Source organism: Paroedura picta, chromosome 5 (genome assembly GCF_049243985.1).
Source record: "Paroedura picta isolate Pp20150507F chromosome 5, Ppicta_v3.0, whole genome shotgun sequence".
NCBI classification, from domain to species: domain Eukaryota; kingdom Metazoa; phylum Chordata; class Lepidosauria; order Squamata; family Gekkonidae; genus Paroedura; species Paroedura picta.
The window spans coordinates 52777620-52798727 of NC_135373.1; the positions used below are offsets into that span (position 1 = coordinate 52777620).

A 21108-nucleotide genomic window follows, 5' to 3' on the forward strand; every position below is an offset into this window, starting at 1 on the left:
GTGGAGACGTAGTAAACACGTAGAGTTGGCAAATCACTTAGTGGCACAGTTATCCAAGGATGCCTCAGACCACAAATGACAGCTGGCAAACAAGAGGACAATCTTGGTTGATCAAGAAAGTGAACCAAAACACAAGTTAACAGTTCCTTATTCAAGATCTCTCATAACCTGGATTTAGAGTGGCAGGAAAAGGGCAAATGAGAAAGCACTGAGAGACCTAGAGCCCATCACTTTTCCTCAGCCTGACCTAGCTCACAGTGTTGTTGTGAAGATAAAACCAGGAACAGAGAACCAGGTATGCCACCTTGAGCTCCGTGGAGGTATGGCAGGCTAAAAATGCACTCAACAAAAAAGACAGCAAGAAAAAGATCAGTAACAGGGGAAATACTGAGCCTGTTTCCTTGTCCAGAAGACTACTTGTTGTAATCATCTCCTTCTAAGCTACCATCTGCCTTGACCTGGGTAGCCCAGGTCAGCAAGGAGATGTCAGCAAGGTGATCTCAAGAAAGTCTAAGATTGCTATGAAGAGGAATGCACTGGCTAACCACCTCTGAATGTCTCATGCCCTGAAAACCTGGGAGGAGCTGTTGTCTGTTGTCTGTGACTAGACAGCAGTTAAAAAAATTAAAAATACAGTCTCTCTCGATGTGGAAGACACTGGGGGGTGGGGGTAGGAACTGAGACCTGGAACCATATCTAGTAAATGAAACAAGTTGAGATAAGAGAAACCATTCAGTTGATTCTAGCTGCCAAAATCCCATAAAACCAAACCAGATTATTTGTGTTAATCAGTAGCATTTTACCTGTTTGTAGTAAAGATGTGTCCAGTTTCTCATCGCAGTCTGTTGTCTCTGCTAAATACAGACAAGACACAAAAGATCATTGTATTTTCCTAAACATATAAACAAACATTTATGACATTAAGCAAAACGGTAATATATTTTTGAAAGATGGGCAAGGAAGCAATGGACATTTATGTGAACAACAATCAAAACAAATATACAATAGATTCAGATCCTTTAGGATGTTACTTTCCCCTCCAAATTCGTATGAATAATTGCCCTGTCAAATCAGCATTTTCCTTCAACCAGCAGCCAATAACTTCTCAAAAGATCACAAATGATAGTTACAAGATGATAGTTACAAACGACTGAGCCCAAAGCTCACAAAGAGCTTTATGAAGAGGAGTTGGTTTTTATATGCAGCTTTTCTCTACCCGAAGGAGTCTCAAAGCGGCCTTCCCTTTCCTCTCCCCACAACAGACACCCTGTGAGGTACATGAGGCGAGAGAGCCCTGATATTACTGCTCAGCCAGAACAGCTTTATCAGGGCTATAGCGAGCCCAAGGTCACCCAGCTGGTTGCATGTGGGGGAGTGCAGAGTCAAACCCAGCTGGCCAGATTAGAAGTCTGCACTCCTTACCACTACACCAAGCTGGCTCTCCAAGGATGGAGCGTCATCCATGGAATTAGTTCTGAATGCTAGCCTTGAAATACAGGAAGTAATAATAAAATGGGCCTGTAGGTACTACAGTCACTGTTAGGTCACAGACTTGGGCCTTGTTTCTCATCACCTTAATGTGTCTACTGGATTTGGAGCCAGTTTTGTTTGTCACTGAGTCATGCAGAACCACTAATGAAGGATGTGGATTACAATCAAGGATACAACTGAAGAGCACAAAGCCAGCCAGCCACCCCCATACATTTCACTGAAGACTAACAAAACCTTTCCTTCAACTGCATCCTTGAATGCAGCACATTTACTTTCCACAGAATTGGATGGGGTGTACTGACAAGTTCAATTGACAGGTTCAGTCCTTTTTGCATAGACTGGTTTACTGTTTAATGCCATGTTTATCCTTGTTCTTATCCTTGGTCATGTTGAAGAGCAACAAAAAAATGAAACCTGGGAGCTGATTTTCATATATACAGCTCAGCAGACAAAGCTTAAAACAGAACACTCATGTTACAATCAGAACACTCATGTTATACTTATACTGTTGCTGAATTTCTGCCATTATGTGAATCAGGACTTCAGGATCCAGACAATAAAGTCAGTTCTACCCCTCACCTGATGTAATGATTGTCTCTCCACTGAATGAATGTTTAGACCTGTCTTGTATTAATAGCATCAACCATATCGTTTACAGTGTCATTGGCTGCTGGAAATGTAAGTTTTCAAGTTTCACTGCATTTTGGATTAAGCAAAACAGAACAGTTCTATCAAATCCTAGTAAGACTAAGTCATCCTTCCCCCTCCTGGGCTTGGTATATTGCTGCTTACCCACTTACTCTTTGAGCTCTACGCAGACAATGGAATGGAAAGAAAGTCCTAGGAAAGGAGAAGGTGGCTCTGCAGACACCAAGCTATGGAACCCTCCCTGACCAGTTCTCTGCCCCTTGAACATGCCCCAAAGAAGCTAACTGGCATATGCATATTTCATACATTTCACTGAAGACTAACGAAACCCTGAAAAGCAGTGCACATTCTACTGTCAAGTTTACCCAATGCAAAGCCATCCCACCTAATCCAGAGTTTTGGCTCGAGATCAATAACCCAAACAGGGCTGTATGTGTTCAAAGTAAGATGGTTTCCAGTCATGAACAAGTAGCTTTAATGATGCCTGTAGCATTAATGAGTACTTGCAGTACTAGTTTCAGAATCTAATCAACAAAATAGCTTTAAGGAAAAGATTTTTTTAATTTCCTCAGCCAGATATTTTCCTGTTGCGAATGCAAGTAGGAAGGGGGCCAAATAAGCTCGAAACTGGATTGTATCTGTGATCAAATAAATCATCCAACTATTTAATTGAAACAGGCTTAAAAAGCCACTTTAGGTACAAAATGAGTTCCTCTGTATTTATTTGCTGACAATGTTGAAACTGTTACAAGCTTCTGAGCATTAACACAATATACTTATATGGGCCTTAGTCCTAGAAATTAAAACAGCTTGTCACAGGATTGGCTTACAAAACAGGGGGTGTTACCGTGGGGCACACAGATATCTGCCTGGCCTTATAGCAATTCAACAACAGCAGTTTAAATGGCTCAAGCAAGTTCATAGTGATCTGCAGCTTTGTATTTTCTTAGCCTAAAGGTGAGACCTGAACAGAACCACAGTAAAGCTTTTGTAGCAGCTGCAATTTACTTGCAAGTGTCACCTCAATCCCAATCACTGCACACAAGTTTAGCTGTCTCAGAATGCGTCCCAAATATGTCTTTCAAGGACCAATAGCTTCCTCTGCTGCCTATCTATGGTCACACTGAATGGACAGAGGGATGTTGTTGGAAGACAGGCATCAATTACAGTTTTGCAAAACACGATCCTCATGTTCCTACTGGACTATTCGAGTGCCTGCCTGGGGAAAGACTGCTGCCACTGAGGGCTGACCTGCCACTACCAGTCCATCAACATGTAGCCATGCCAGTTCTGTGACCATTTATAAACTCAATCTGTAAAAAGCAACAAATTTAAGATAAAGCCATCTTCAAAATAAGGGAAAAAGCACTCCTCCACATGCAGCCAGCTGGATGACCTTGGGCTTGCCAGAGCACTGGTAAAGCTATTCAGACCGAGCAATGATATCAGGGCTCTCTCAGCCTCACCCAGCTCACAGGGCATCTGTTGTGGGGAGAGGAAAGGGAAGGCGATCGTAAGCCACTTTGAGGCCCCTTCTGGTAGAGAAAAGCAGCATATAAGAAGCAATTCTTCATCCAAACTGTCCTCTCTGATAGAAGCTTTTGTCTCTTACTGTCTGGAACAATGATAGTTAACTATAAAAAATCCAGGATTGTTGTTTTGGGAGGAAAATCTCATGTATATCACAAGTGGAAAATTCATGCTAATGATATTGAGGAGGTTCCCTATTTTAAATACTAAAGGGGTCTCGTTGGACCAGAGATAAATCTGGTCAGAGAGGGCTGCTCATGTTAACATTTGATGTCTCTGTAGCCAATCTGTTTTTTTCTTTTATTCATCTGGAGCTCAGCATATCCCAGCCACCATCAAATTGTTTAATGCCAGGGTGGCCATGCAAAGTTTATATGGGGTTGGTATCTGTATTATAACCAAATAGGGGATTCCTTGGATTTAGTTCTTTTTAAATTCCTATATTCCATTTGTGGAATTCTGAATTGTGTAGAGGGGTAGCCCTCTGAGCTGAATTGAGACAATCATCTCTTCACGCTGAAGCCTGGTTGAAGGCTTTCCCACTTGAAGTTTAAATTATATACTCTGACATCCAAGAAAGCTACCTTGGTTTAGTCAGAGAGGACACGCGTTTCCCACTTGCTTGAGCAATGACTACAGCTCCTCAGTCTTTCCTTGGACCCCCTTTACTCAGTTACCAGCCAGGAAGCCATGAGAACAATTAACAAATGTCTCTTTAAGTTTGATTATAACAGTAGAATCTGCAGAGCATGATGTGGAACAGGCTTCCTCAGAAAGTGGCAGGTTTTCCTTCTTTGGAAGTTTTTAAGCAGAGACCAGATAGTCATCTGACTAAAATACTGATTTTATGAACTTAGGCAGATTGTGAGTGGGTCGGCAGGAAGGGATGTGCCAGTGTTTGTCCCTTGTAGTCCTTCCTTGCATACCCAGGGAACTGCTGATCACCACTGTGGGATGGTAGGTGAATTTCTTCCAGGCCAGGATGGATTCTGGAGATTTCTGGTGGGTGAGGGGATCACTTGAGCATGAAAGTGGGGTCACTGTGGGTGGGCAGGTAGTTGTGAGTTCCTGCAGTGTACAGGAGATTGGACTAGATGACCCTGGAGGTACCTTCCAACCCTATGATTCTAGGTATTTGTTCTATTAACTTTGCTGGTATTCTTCCATCAGGAGAGCTTTTCATTTACTGCTCATATTTGACTGTTCCTTGCTATAGGCAGGCCTTTATGTTGGTTTGCCTTAATGTTCTACCCTCTAGAGTTTTGCAAGGGACGTATATCATATTCTTATAGTGTATGCAGCTATGGTGCGGGTAGTGTAGACACTCTGTTCTACGTCTGTGCCACATAAAGTTGAGAGAACAAAGAGCAGGACCTTCTTTGTTATGGCACTTCTTTGTTATGTGCAATTATCTCCCCAGCAAGATATGCCTGGATATGCATCTACCTTCCTAGCTTTCATCCAATGAATCGAAAATAATTTTCTGCAACCTGGTTCTACAAACTCCTGAAGATTTCCACACAGAGACTGGAAACGTTACTGCTTTAAATGTTTTTTTTTAATGTTTTATGTTGAGATTTTATGGATGTTTGAATGTTATTGTATTGTTCTAAAATTCTTATTACCATTAGTCCTTTTTTTAAAAAAGAAGAGTTCCCGCTTATATAGTCCCATCCAATGAATTCAATAATAAATACAATATCAATGCTATCAAATAACCAGTTTATTTCCCATTCTATACTTCCTGCCAATGTAGTATTTGACTCAGTATTTATAATCAGTTCCACTGACATGGGAAATCGCTCATGATCTAGACAAGAATCATCATAAGAAAAATATGCTGTTCAAGAGAAGGTCCACTATATTTTTGGGGGTGCTTTATTTAAAGTATTAGTATGCTGCAACTTCAGAACCTTGCTCAAAGGCAGTTTACGAAATAAAACATAGAATCATAAAAACATAAAATCATTAAACTATGATAATTAAAAACCAGCCAATAAAACAAAGCAGTATAAAATATCTGGCATTCTGAATGATTCTTATAACAGTGTTCACAGTATTGAACAGAAGCCACAGGTGGAATTGGTTTCAATTACTGTACCTTAGAAATATTGACATTGGTTCCCATCTCTGAATTAACATTGCTAGATATTTGGTAACATCTTGTTAACATGTGCCTTTTCACTGGATTACTTATAAGGAAATAGAGGAATAAACAAAGCAGACTTGCTCTTGACTTCTTGGTCCATGCACAGAGCAAATGGCAAATAGTTCCTAATGGCAACTGATTTCTAATGACAGAGAAGATCTGACCAGACTGGCCTTCAAGTTCCTTTAAAGTTCCAGAGAAAGGATTACAAGGAAGCAAAAGAAAGGAAAGCACTGGTACTCTGGATCTTCCTTGCCAAGTCTAAGGAAACTCAGACCATTCAACACTGACTAACTGAGGAGGACAGGAAGGCACACGCCCCCCCCCCCCAACAGCCTTGACACATTGAGAGAGAGGATTACTTCAGACATGGGGAATAGTAGCTTTGTGGTCAACTGGAATTTGCAATTATGTCAGCTCTATTACAGCAAAAACAAAAGAATAACACCAGCACCTCAAAACAGGCATTTTCAGAGATTAGTCAGCCCAAAATCAGAATATGAATAGTTAACAAAACAGCTAAGAGACATACATGCATCTATTAATCAGCTCCTCTTCAGAGTAGGACTTTCCTCAGATTTCCAGATGTGGGGTTCCAATGCCCTCTGGATCACAGATTACTTGCCCCCTTCCTTACTACTTTCACATTCAGACTCCTTCCTTCCTCTTTGCCTTACCTGAACCTCTTTTTAACCGTCTTCTTGCCAGTTTGATCTGATCCTGCAGAATCTGCACCCAGTCTCTTGGACCAGGCAATTTATCCACATGGTTTGCAGTGCAGTATTTTTCTGTGAACACTAAAATCAGAAGGATAAAACATATGTTTGTCAAAACTGGACATTTCAGTTTAAGGAAAAGGACATAAAAATAAAGTGTAAGCAGGAGAGAAACAAAATTAGATTAAGACTGATTATTTTATATACGACATTGCAATAGCATGTTTCAATTCATCTCCTGTAAAAATGATCCTGTATATGTAAAGCAAGGAAATATGTCAGAGACTTCTCCACAGCCCACTCATTTTCTATGTGCAGTGATTAATTCACATGGGAGATCTTCAAACATACAGGCCCCTTCCCAATACTGTATCAGGAGATCATTTGGACTAGCTCTCAAAAACAGCAGTTTGCTGATTAAATGAGATATCCTGAGCACTCAACAAATATTTACCCAACTGAAAAATATTAGTAGACAGAGGCATTGAAATTCCAGGAATATCAAGTAGGCTGGCCAGTCTTTGGACATTTAAACAAACAGACTGTACTAGTACACTCTCAAAGAAGGACTCAAGAAGAAATGTGAAGGCCCAAGAAAAAACAAAACAGAAGAATTCAGAAAAATACATCTCCATTTTTTTGCATTGTTCCAAGGCCATTTTTCAATTTTTCTGACAAAAGGAGAGTCGGTTTTTATACCCTGCTTTTCACTACCCAACACCCCCTATAAAATATTTTCTCTTTTATAATGTGTGAAGTGTTGTTAAAGACCAGGTGGGTATTCTGTAGAACAGTCCCCCCCCCTGGTATCCATGGGTGCTATGGCACCTGACAACACCTTATCTAGTGCCTGCCAAGTAATTTAAACTGGGCAAAACTTGGTGGAACTTTTGCTCATCAAGGTTTTTGAATGGCCACTGGAGATTTGATTGGATATACAGCCTTTTCTGGATGCAGCCACCGCCACTACTCAAGGATCTTCATTATGTGGCTGAAGGTAAGCTATGGCATCAGTTGTATGGCACTACCAGCATCATGGGGAGCACTTGATTCAGGACTGCTGGTCCCAATCTGCCCCCAAAAGAGACAGCAGCTCAAAGAGACAGAGACAGGGGACTTTGTGTGTGGGGGGGAGGTCATGGAGCAAAGAAAACTTGGAAGCAAAGTACAGATTGGCACTGAATTAGTTTTTTCATCAACAATGCATCTTCATACCATATTGTCACATGAATTCTTAGCATTTGGTGGGTATCACATAACTACTTAAAAAAACAGATGCAGAAACAGTCCTCTTTACTCAACAGTGAAAAGTAAACGATGACTAGTGAAAATAAAATACATTGGCACAGCAAACAGTTTCCCTATGCTTTTACTTAATCCCAACTTTGGGCATGACTCGCTCAATTCCTGGCAATGGGAATGGAAGCTAAAAGAAGTACTAATAATATCTGGAAGAGCTCTTACAAAAATGATGCCCCCTCCCCAAACTCCATGCATACTTAAGGACACTGCACACTGGCAGAGCCAGTCCAAGGAATTAATGGAGCCACAGTATCTTGTCACACATTTCTTAAAGGCACCATGCACAGCTGGAGCCAGGCAGAGTTAAGTTCTACTCTGTGCCATCTCTTGCTGTTCCCTTTCAGAAGAGAAATCCTCATTCAAACATGGCAGGATTCTTTCTGCAATATCATTTATGTGATGCCATCAAAATATAGACAACTCTCTCATTATAACAATGCCTAATAGTATTGCCCCTGATATCATCAGTTGCTGGACCCAACTGAAAACCCTGAGAGAGTTTGATATTGGAAAGCTGCATCTGGGTTCTAAATTTCATTGTGTTACTGACTGAGCCCTACTTTCAATTGCAGGAAGATTATTAAAATCTTGGTTATAAATATTTCTTAGGAAATCTGAAACTTGGTTGCTTTTGAACACTTTTCCAGTCAAATTTTGAAATAGGAGATAATCACTGCCAAAGTTCCTCCCCTAACAGGTTTGACTACCATGTTAAAATGCCTACACCTCAGAACACCCCAATGCATATATATTGGATGATGGATATTTAGTGGGACCTGTGGTATGGGTCTGCAATACCCAGAAAAATTAGTAGGGTGTTTAATTCAGCTGGTGTGCACAGTATGGCAATGCTGGCTACTGAGTGCATGTTAGGCTAAAAACAACAAAGAAAGCACAGACTCTGATTGTGCTATTAACCTAATATAACAAGTATGTATTAGAGAACTCTATTCTAGACGGAAAAGGTAAGAAGATACTCCCCAATCTAATCTAGCTAGTTGGATGGGGAGAAATGCAGGAGGCATCTCTGCACTCACCATGCTTCAGGGAAGCAGGAAGAAGAGAGTTCTGAAACAGGAAGTTCTCCCTAAGAGACTCAGTCTAGCCTCAAAGGGACAGCATTATATAAGAAAAGTGAGTTGTCAGTGTTCCTATCTCATTGACTTTATGGTAAGCGATCTTCTGCTGCTGCACGCTGAGACAAGAGACATTGCAGGGCACAACTTCCAATAAAACAAACAAACCCAATACTAAAATTTAAAAAACCCTCCACCTCATATTCAGTGCTTGATCAAGGCCCTACTGGTCAACAGTAATATACACTACTGGGAGTAACCATTAAGGTAAGACACATCTATCCTTATCTGTATGAATGGCTCGGTAAGGAAGGAGGCCAAAGACAGCTTATGGTTCTAGAACGTAAAACAGGAAAGGGCCCACCGTCTTTTATCTTAGCACTGAGAATACCACAGCCAACCAGTTTCATTCATTATCACTACATTTCAATGGATATGGTCTGAATGCACACAAGATGGCAGCCTTGTGGAAGATAACACAAATCTGAATCCAGTCAGGGAATGGATGGGAATCTAGATAAATCACCCTGAGTTTTATGATGAAAGAAAGGGAGGATATATAAATGCAACACATATAAATATTTCATTGTTCAGAGATGTTGTGGAACAAAGAATTAATGCATGGGAAGAACTTTAAAAAAACGTAAGGACACAGTATAAATTACTAACCCTCAGAAAACCAGCACAAAACAATGAACAACTTATTTCTAACAAAACAAGCACATCAAAAGCTGCATACTAAGAATTTCCCTAATGCTTATGTATGCATGCTCCTTTTCAGAAAGAGTAAGAGAGACTGAAGCCCAGCAGAAACAAAAATCTCCATGTGTGGCACAATCATCTCTGGACCACTTGAACAGCGGGTAGAAGACTGCAGCTTGTACCCTATGCAGGCTTTCCTCCCCTCCCCTCCGGGCTTCTGTTCCCCTCAAAATTGTGTCCCCAAAAGGTATTCTCAGGAATATAATGGGAGTTGAATGAGGGGGCTGTAATGAGAGACAGGAATAGGCAAAATCATGCTCCCACTATGCTGCAAGTGGAAGTACGTACTGGGAGGAAGGGACACTTCAGATCCTGCATGTCTGAATACTTACCCATCTAAAAAAAATACACAAAGGTAGAGGGGTCTTTAACCTTACATGTCAACTCACTTTGGGTGTGGTGTTATTTTCTGTGGGGAAGAATTAAAGGCCACTTTCCCCCACCCACCATCAGAAGTAATGCAGTCAAACAATAGCTATGGCATTTACAAAGCTGTTCATTTAAGGCATATCTCAGAAACACAGGACTGATGACAGCTCAGTTTAAAGACAGAGAACTAAAATCACAGCCCTCAATATAATACAGCACAATTTCTATCTGACAGAACACAACAGGATATTAAACAAAGCAGAACAATACCTTTTATTGCACCCACAATATTTTGGTCTAGTCCTTTTCGGTTATCATTCAGGCCTCTTTTCCTCTTGCCATTGGGTAAGGAGTTGGCCAAGGTCTTGTCATCAAAAAACGCACACACCAGCTTTCGAAACAGCAGGCTTCCTGAGCGAGTATAATTGGCTAAGATAGAGTCCAGTTGAGATTTGGGCATGAATACATCAAAGCCCTCAGCAAGTTGCACTTCTGGCTACCAAAAGAATATCAATGTCTGATTAGCACTTTATGTAACTCTGAACATTCAAATCAATCAGAATCTTTGTTAGCATCAACAGATACTAGGTTTTCCTGGACCCATTTTACCCATCTCAAATCATCAACCAATTTTAACAACATGGTTTAGAAACTCATCACAAGTACTACACAGAGCATTACCAGACAACTTTTTAGAATTTCTTTGCTGGTGTCCAAACAGAGTATTTTGAGTGCCATGAACAGTGGCACTGTATATTTTAAAGTTTTGGTCAAGAACCTGTTCTAGGGACTTATAACAAACTACCCACATCAATAAGTTATAGAATAAAATGACCTAGCATATTTGAAGCCTGTAAGTACAATTGGGGGTATGGGGGCACAGGCCTCTGTCAGGTACCATTAATATTTTGACAGAACAGAGTTTTCAAAGTGTAGAAAAGGTAGGAGAGGTTACAAAAATCAGGTAAATCTAACACATTTTAATCAGAACAGCATGAAGCTCTCAAAGTGAGAAAGACAGATGCTGGTGCCACATACAGAACTCTGATGAAAACCTGTCCTGTCTGCTAATTGACTTCAACACCATCTCAGTGACATGCTCTCATCTACGAAATTTTTAATTGTGTCCTTTGTCTTCCATGTAACAACAATAGAGAGAACAAAGTAACTCAACCTGTGTACACAAGCTAGGAACCCGAAAGGCTGAGCAGCAGCAGAATATATTAAATATTAAAATGCAAATGTTTATTTCAATATATTTACATATATAAACTTTAAAACATCAACATATATCATGCACTACTGCACAAATCCAAAACATTTTGACAGACGGATAAATAACAAAGAACTAGAAAGCCAAATGTGTTTCAACCCCTCTAGAGGTCTGCCACAGCGGTCTAATATTTAAATACACTCATGTGATCTAATAATGGGGACTATAAGGTGGTAAACAATATGAATGAAGAGGCTCCAAATATATCTCTTGGAGCCCCCCAATTAAAATATTTATTCTTCAAAGTGCCACCCTTACTGAAGCCCTCTCTCAGCCTGAGTGTATTCTCATGTGTCTCATAAAATGTAATGTCTTAAGATTGAGAAAAGCTTCTTAATGTTACAGAACTTGTTGGCAACAATCTTGGTTTATTTTTTTTTATGGTTAAAAAGCAAGATTCCATTCAGCTGAGTCCTGCAAACACATGGAGTACTTTCCTCTGTTATACAGGTAGCAATGGAAATCTCTTCTACAGGTAGCAAGTGGGGGCCTGATTTAAAAATCACATCTAAGCCTACTTGGTAACAACCAATTATTTCTTTCATTTAGTAAAGTCAAGCAAATTGATCTTCTAAACATGTACACAAATTGAATAGAAAATAAATGCCTTTATTTCCAGTTCTGGGTCTCATCTGTCTTGGGACAGACAACAATTTAACACTAGAATGAAAACACTACATCTTAAAGAAGTATTTATTATATAAAATTAATTAGCACGTTATTTTACAAATCAGAGTCCAGTAGAAGTCTTTTTCATCACACAGAGGTGCCATTATTGAACCTGGGATCTTCTGTGTGCCAAGCAGATGTTCACAAATCCCCATACATCTCTTCTATCTATTCAGCTGGTATTCCATGTGCTCATTTTAGTGTGCTTTTTAAAATGTATAAAAATCACAAACAGGCACAGAAGATGACTGCTCTTGATGTGTCACAGCTGAAAATAAGGGGCAGCAATTTCTACTCTCATGTCCCATTCTTAATGATTAATGCACAGAAGCCTGGAAGCCTGGGAAAGAATGCTGTATTACTATATTGTTGGAACAGAGCTTCATTTGCAAGACAAGTCAGATCACCTCCTTTTTCCATATCCCTCTTTATCTCCTTGTTAGCTAGTCTTTGTCATGGATGATAATAATAATGACTGACACAAAACTTTCCAGTGATCAGGCAATAGCAATAATCACCACTGTGTACATTTTTCTACCAAAAAATCAACACACTTGCACCACAAGGAGTAAAACCTAGTTGGCAGCGGGCAATGCCCAACTGCAGTTAAACTTCCAGCTACTGCTATTTGTATGCCTGTGTGCACATTTTATACAGGAGTCAGTCTGTACTCTAGGTACATAATAGGAAAATAAAATGCTGATTTATGCTAGATATTTTCAGTAGCAAATTATCCCTCAATTGCAAGCAATCAGTACCCATTTGAGCCTCACATGGACATCTCCAAGTACAATTTATAGCCAATTAGAATTTGTTAACATAAAATGATCAAGGCAATGGTGTACATAATTAACACAAATAAGAGAGAATTACCAAAATGTTTTAAATTGCAAAATTAGCACACAGCAAATTAAATTTATTCCTAAATACTTTTTAAAAATGGGCTAAAATGCACCTCCTTTGCCAATTCTACATTATTTGCTTTGCAAGGAAAACAAACAGGACCTTTTTTTGGAAGCAGACTATTCGTTTGATCTCTGATGACACAATCATCAAATGGAGTAAATAATATAGGGTATTATCCTGATGCAGAAAATTGCCTGAATGCAAACACTCATTTCAGCCTGGGAGAATAAGAACATTGATTCACTTTACAAGACTGTTGTCCTGATTAAGGTAACACAGGCACAGCCCTACTAACACTCCACTGTGTGTGTGTGTGTGTGTGTGTGTGTGTGTGTGTGTATAAAAATTACAATGGCCCACTATTGTCACAATCACCTCTAGAATTCACAGGGTTTCCCATTCACTTCAATGAAAGCATCAAAAGCAGGGGTAGGTTACTTATTCTTTCCCTGGAGGTCACCTAAGAAACAGATCCAGAGTCAAGAGAGCTGTGGCTAAGCCACACATTTAGGTCAACATGTAATTCAATGCTGGGTTGAGAGATGAGAGGCATACCAAATTGTTATCCTCGAAACTGAAAATCGTGAGTCATTTATTGAACTCGCTTATTAAACCAATCTTAGAACTGTCCTGACCTGGACAGCCCTGGCAAGTCTGATCTCGTAAGCTCTCAGAAGCTCAGCAGGGTCGATTCTTGGCTAGTATTGGGAAGGGAGATGTCCAAGGATTTGAATTGGAGTTCCTTCAAGGAACATGAGGGGTCATGACTTGGTGGCACACAATGGCAAACTGCCATTGAATGTCCCTTGCCTGACTGCCAGACAATCCTTGATCTCCTGGCTATACTACACCTGCCATATGATAAATCAAATCTTAGAAAATGTTAGAGCCAAAAATTCAGACCGCCAGCATGACACTATACATGTCTACTCATACATAAAGGGGCTTACCCTCCAAATAAGTATACATAGGCCTGTAGCTGTATAACCAGATCCTCTTTGTACACACTAAGAATTGTCCTATCATGTTCCCACAGGCTTCTCCCTAAACTAAGTGAGCAAAGGAGGGCTAACTTGTTCTCCAGTTTCTGATCCCTTGGCATCAGTGCCATTGCATGTTCAAACATAGCTCTTGTTTAAAAAGGAAAAGGTTAAGATTGCTCATGATTGTCAAAAGCCCACAAGAGCACTGAAGTATCACAAGCACGACCACATGCAACTAGGGGCACTTCTGAACTGGAAGAGTCGGTATGATTCCAAGAACACTGGACTTAAAAAGTAGAAAGTATGCTGTTTGTGTTAATGGATGCTCCAAAAATAACTTAAATTTACACAAAAAGGAGAGAACTGCAGCAGAAATACATGTTAAGTAAAATACTAGAGACAGTACAATAAAAAAACACTTGTTCTACCTTTTAAAGGCATTTCAGGGTTCCCTGAGATGATGATGATTCCATAGAACCAGAGAAACTTTGCTAGCAAACCCTTGCAGGCAACAACAAGGCTTTTTCCTTTCTGGATGCCAGCCTCTTCCACAACCACCACCCACTGTAACAGAAGGCAAGATTGCTCTCTAATGTTCCTTTGCAACCAGATCATCCCAGACCCTTAAGGTGCTTGCTGGCAGAGCAACATTTATTGCCTTTCCTTTCTGTATAAAAGGAGAAATAAAATCTTCTCATCCTTAGCTGAGTCCAAAGTTGTCCAGGGAGCTTCATGGCTGAGTGAGAAGGATCTGAACCCAGGTCGCCTTGCTCCAAGCACAATTGTATTCACATCACCCCATCAAGCCCTTTTCATTAGTTCAGTAACTTTAAAGTTTATTTTTTCTCAGAAAAAATTACATAGTTAAACTACGTTATGCCACTGCAGCTTCACTCATTTGAGCAGAGTCTTTTGCAGGTGCCAGCCTGCAAATGGGCAAAAATTAATTAGTGTCTGCACATGTGCCTTTTCCATTGTTTCTCCCGCATTACAGAATTGCCTGCCCAAGGAAGTCAGGAAACCTCCCGCTCGCCTGACTTTCCGCAAACTATGCAAAACTGAATTATTCAAGAGGTCCTTTTTGCACAGGCAATAGGGCACAAATTGGTTTACAAACTTATTGGGATAAATTATTAGGGCTGTGTATAGCAATACTGCTGTGTATAGCTTACTGCAGGGGTAGTCAACCTGTGGTCCTCCAGATGTCCATGGACTACAATTCCCAGGAGCCCCTGCCAGCATTTGCTGGCAGGGGCTCGTGGGAATTGTAGTCCATGGACATCTGGAGGACCACAGGTTGACTACCCCTGGCTTACTGTATGTAGGACCCTATTATGTCATTTTTGTTAAGACTTAAGCTATGCTTTGTTTCAGTCTTAGATTTCTGGCTGGTCCCCGACTTCTGCAATCCTAGTGCATTGGCTACTGAATGTTTTGTTGACCAAACTAACCCATTCAGTGTAATATGCTCGGAGTCCTTGTGAGAAAGGCAGACTATAAGCAATACAAATAAATGACTAAGTAAATAATTAACTGACTGATGGAATAATCGTTTAAATTGTTGAAATATTCTGTAAAAGAAAAAAAAACAAGATTGTGGGCTCCATTAGAATCAATGGAAGTTCGCAACATTTTAAATAAAGCTGGGAGTTTGCCCACTAGGATGATAGGTAAGCAATCAGGCTAAAGTTTCCATTTATCAGATTTAACTTTGTGCTAATTTTAAATGCATGATTTTTTAAAGTTACAAATCACATGAAAAAATTGAAGAGCAGATACCAAAAACCAACCAAATGTAGTTACAAGTCCTCTCTTCCTAGTCCACCAGGCATTTCTAGCCATAATTATAATTATGGTTAAAGAACTGCAAAAAAGTATTTAACCAGTTACCATGTATCATTACAGAGTCTGCGGTATGACACCCTAACCTAATTAACAGTGTGGCCCCCATCTGTGTATCTGAATTATCCTGACTGCTCTTTTTTATTATTAGTTTGTACTTCTAGAAAAGCACCATATTATCTATGGAATCCCTTTCATTTATGATCACTGATACAAAATTTAATTATGTTCTCCAAGGTCACTATACTCAGGAAACTGGGAACCATTTTATCAAACTGAAAAACATTCCGTGAAAAAATTAATGATCTGCTTGCTCATCAGTGCGCTTTTCAGACATCACGTGCCTTAAGCTCAAACAAAGCTAATTGGCTGCCCTCTTGCTTGCCAGATATTCATTTGACAGACTTTCAGTTCAAAGGCTGAAATGCCAAGTGTACCCTTTCTAAATCCCAGCTATATATTTTGTCATTTGCAAATTTCAGATTCTGTATTCAAAGCCGTTAAAGGCCCCATAAAGTATACCACTCACTTTGTCACAGGCAGGCAGATAAAATTGGGCAACACAATCTCATGGTTAGGATGAAACCAGGATTGAGTAACCAGTGATTTGCACAAATCTAACCAAAGGCTGACTCTGCCTTCCTTCCCTATCAAGGCTCTGCCTCTCCTCTGTACTGTTTGAGCACTAGTAGAGTTTTGCAAGGCAGGTGCCGGAAGACTGCCCTTACTGATAGGCCTTCAAGCCATCTGGGCCCCACTGCTAGCACGGGTCCACAAAGGGATGCTAGTTGTCTCCAGTGATGCCGATGGCTGGTAGCAAGCCAAGCCTCTGTGATGCACAGATGACCTCTTCATTGTATTGTCCCAAGCAGCTGCCTGGGTAGCCTGGCTGAAAAATCGGTCCTGATGTAGCCTTAAGAATAGTTGCTCTCTCAATGGTTGCCTATGCTTCGCTTTATCCATACAAAACTATTTTGTTCTGCGGGAAGAAGGTGAATACAACGTAAGGGAAAGAAGCAATAAAAGATATCCTTTTCAGAATAAACTGCTTCAAATTATTGTATGAAAATATTTTGCACCCTTGCCAGCATTATATACATTATATTAAAGGTATACCTGACTTGAATAGCCCAGATGAGCCTGATCCCATCAGAAGTTGGAAGCTAAGCAGGGCCAAACCTGGTTAGCACTTGGAAGGCGACCTCCAAGGAATACCAGGGTTGTGATGCAGGGGCAGCCAATGGAAAAGCACCCCTGAATGTATCTTACCTCACAGCCAGGCAATCTTAGGATCTCCTGGCCATATTATACACATGCCAGACAATACATAAATAATAAACATTAAAGGTATGCGACAAATATGGCAAATGTGTTCATGTGGGTCTTAGCAAGTCAACCTTTGCTGTCAGCTTGGCTTACACGCCAATACTAACCACCTCTGCCCAAAAGCAGTTGATTGATCTCTCAGTCCTTGTCGCCAACAGAACTGGAGTGTACATCCTCATATAGGCACTTGCTCACAATTATTGCTTGCTATGCCTGCTTTCCCTCTTCATTGCTTACACCTTTGGAAATTATTCCACAACAAACATTTCATTGTTGTCACTTGCATTATTCTGCCCAGTCACTTGTGCTACAAGGCATCACAGTTTCATCTTTATTTTACACCAAATACTATATTTAACACCTACACAAAAATGTGCACATGGGTATACGATCGGTCCAGAGACCTGGAGACATGACACTCAGTCCTGTTTCTCTTGTTCCTCTAAGCCAGTTGAGGTGGTCATGGGGGTCTAAAACCAGCACCAGTTCTCAGCAGAATAGTGACTAACAAGCAAACTTGATCCTGACCAGAAAGTATTTTGGATGGGGCTGCAAGCTCCTAAAATATCAGCTATACAATATTACATCTGGCCTTGCAATTCCTCAGTGATGCCTGTGGTTGAAATCCTCTGTCAGTGCTCTCAACTGCTGCTCTAGGTTGGCCTTCCTTGCAGAAGGCAATTAAGGGAACTGATGAGGAAATTAAAAAGGCACAGGAGTGCAACAGGCTGAAGGTTATGTGTCAGCACTGCAGGGGGACACTCAGCTCTGATGCAGCCAATGGCATTGACAATGGTGCATTCTTTTTTGCACTGGCGCCTGTGGCAAGAGGCAGCATTGGGTACCCTGACACCTACCACAGGAACCCCTGGACTGGTCTGAGCTGTGCAGCCCTGGCAGCACCAGCAGAACTCCCGAGGCTTGGCTTTGCTTGCTCCTGCTTGCCAATGGTCAACAGGGAACTTTGACTGAAAATTATACAGCCAGAACACCACCACTGCACAGCTACAGACACTTTGGTATAGTCAGTCTCAATATTATCTCCATATATCAGAAGGGAAAAGGAGGGGGGGGTGAGTGAGGATAAGATGACCAAACAGGTGAGTTTGAGGCAGAGGCCAGATGTGAACGGGGGACCCTGTGAATCTCTGCTCATTCACTTAGTCATAGCAATACAGATTTTAACAGTAAAAGGTTTACCAGTTTGGCTAAGAACACAAATTAAAATGATATTTTTGACCTTTAAAGTCCTAAATAGAAGAGTTGGTTTTTATATGCCGATTATCTCTACCAAAAGGAGTTTCAAAGTGGCTTACAACCACCTTCCCTTTCCTTTCCCCACAACAGACACCCTGTGAGGTAGATGAGGCTGAGAACTGTGGCTTGTCCAAGGTCCCCCAGTTGGCTACAAGTGTGGGAGCGGGGAGTCAAACCCGGCTCACAAGATTAGAAGCCGCCACTCTTAACCACTACACCAAGCTGGCTCTAGGATCTTTTACTTTTGTTAAGACTGTCCCATATCTTGCATGGCTAGAGTATTAGATTAAAACCTGGAAGACAGCGGGCACTCATTCTCTTTCTCTGCCGAGCCTGCCTCACAAGTTGTTGTAAAGATAAAATAAGTTTTGTTTAAAAAAATAAAAATAAATTCTATATATTATGAGTACTTAGCCTTCTATACAGTTTTTATTTCAGCCCACACTGATGGCTGGGGGAGGAGGATCCTGGGCTACTAATGAGCAGCACGATTGCCATGGATGCTTGGCGGGATGATATTGAGTCTGTCAAACACCTCAAGAGGAGAGACTGATTTTTCACATTGCTCCTGTCCCCACTGGGGAGAAAACTGTGCTATAAATTATTTAAATAAATATAAACCAATGTGGAGTTCTGGCTCTGGGTACTCCCACCTCCAGAGATGAGGTGATATCTGCGAGGGACAAGGCTTTTTCTGTGATGAAACCCACACTGGCAGTGAAATTACACCACCACAGGCAACTGATGCAAAACTGTAACTTTCAAAGAAAAATTGTTTAATTTGCATTCTGCTAATGCTTAGAGGCTAATCAAATATAGAACCGTGGATTCCTCAATGTGAACTCAGAAGAAAAAAGGAAGTCACAAGGCACATAGTAGTCTTCTCTATGTTTATAGATGAAAAGGTTATAACATAAAGTCTAAATGGTCAAACATATGATCAAACATAAAGAGTCAACCAAAACGGGATCCTAGGTTAAGTGACCCGCTTTCTGTTTTATCTTCGTCAGTGGTTGCTCTTCCAATATACTGTCACAGTAGTAGTCGTAGTATCACATTGGCAAAATGCTCATAATCATCTGGGGATTTCATAAAGTTGCTTAGAGGCTAGCCTAACACAGCCTTTCTAGAAGAACAATGGTTGTAGCTGCAGCTTACTCTACCTGGCCAGGGTAGGGAAAATGGCAGCCAAAATTCTCTTATGGTAACCCCAAGATCTTCATGTTAACAGTGGACTCACAGTGAACTTTTAGTGCCAAAGGACAAATATTTTTCTGCTAGTCGAAGAGAGGGGGGCAGATACCATTAGGTATCACATGAGTCTGTGACCTGATGGATAGTATGTTTTTGACAGTATATTGTTAGTCACCTTGGAATTGTAGAAAGAAAAGCAGAACACAAGTGTTTCAAATCAAATCAAATCAAAACCTGCTGCTTAAAGGTCTGGGAAGGGGAAATGGCTGACAGAAACAGAGAGGCCAAGATATGGCATAGCTGAAGAGGAAATGGTTTGGTAAGAAGGCCTTGGCCTTTGAGAGAATCAGAGCAAAGAGCTGGAAAAAAATCAATTAAATCTTAAGTTGATTGACTTTACTCTAGAGCAGGGGTAGTCAACCTGTGGTCCTCCAGATGTCTATGGACTGCAATTCGCATGAGCCCCTGTCAGCATTTGCGAGGGTCCTGATCTTACTGACACTAGAGAATCCCCAGATGGTAACACCAGACCTCAACCTGGTCTCAACTATAAGCCTGGCAGAAGAGCTCCATTTTGCAGGCCCTGCGAAAAGCTGACAACTCCAGCAAGGCCCTCAGCTCTTCCGGGAACTCATTCCACCAGGTTAGGGCCAGGGCTGGAAATGCCCTGGCCCTAGTCGAGGCCAGGCGAATGTCCCGGATGACCAATTCTAATGTTATGACTTGCAGTTATTGGAAAGGTGTGTCTTGTGCCTTGGACTTCCTGCATGAGGAGAAAGGTAAGATTAAGCCAACACAGCAGTTGAGAGTTGCTGTACCAGAAACTCTTTGCAATTTACTGGATCTGATCTACTTACATCGGAAGCTGATGGCTCAAGGACGATTCCAAATCCTGAAACCTGTGGCTCCGATTTCAAGGAGGATTGAGATGCTTCCAGGCTAGACCTTTCTGCTTTTGCTGATAACTTTTTTTCATTCTCAATAGTGCTGGGTTTCTTATTCACAGTAAGTGGTTCAATAGTCTTTGGGGGCAACTTTCTCTTTTTATTTCTCTTCCTTGACACTGTTGATTTCTGTGCACTGACGGAAGGAACTGAAGGTTGATGTCTGTTCTGAGCAGCAACTGAAGAAAAGAAAAGAAAAGTCCATGAGCAAAGTGCACTGATGCATCGATGCTTGCAATCTCGTCCCTGGCAATGGACTTCACTCTACCCCTGCTATAGCCAAACATCCCATCTCATGCACAGCTTGACTTGCTCTGTGTTACAATGTGAGCTTCTGTTAGGAAAGGGTCAGGGATTCTCCCCACACACACATGTGCTGAACAGTAGTACCCCAGACCATTGTGCTCAGTACCTGGAGGCAATTCTCTGCCCAACAAACCAAGACAAAATCTACCAAGAACAACACTTATCCCCCCCACCCGCATTTTGATTGCCAGCATGGCAAGATCTGTAGGAAAAGGCCACAGTGCATACCTGTGCTCATGCCAAAATGATTGCTGACTCCTGACCATTGTATATTAAAAATGTTATGGACAGTCACGCATACAACTATTATAGGAGTTTAGAACTATGAATCAAAATTCAGCTTCTTAGCTAATTTGGACATAACC

The 21108-nt window shown here is 41.0% G+C and overlaps 1 protein-coding gene across 3 annotated transcripts in view; it reads right to left on the reverse strand.

Annotated features, from left to right (window-relative positions):
- BEND7 (BEN domain containing 7) overlaps nt 1-21108 on the reverse strand; it is a 59793-nt gene that overhangs the window by 7080 nt on the left and 31605 nt on the right. For all 3 annotated transcript variants that reach the window (XM_077337969.1, XM_077337968.1, XM_077337970.1), the window contains 4 exons: nt 20351-20616; nt 10314-10539; nt 6496-6615; nt 804-854 (listed from right to left, as the gene is read on the reverse strand). In XM_077337969.1, coding sequence (XP_077194084.1) covers nt 804-854; nt 6496-6615; nt 10314-10539; nt 20351-20616 — 663 coding nt within the window. The remainder of the gene's footprint in view (nt 1-803; nt 855-6495; nt 6616-10313; nt 10540-20350; nt 20617-21108) is intronic.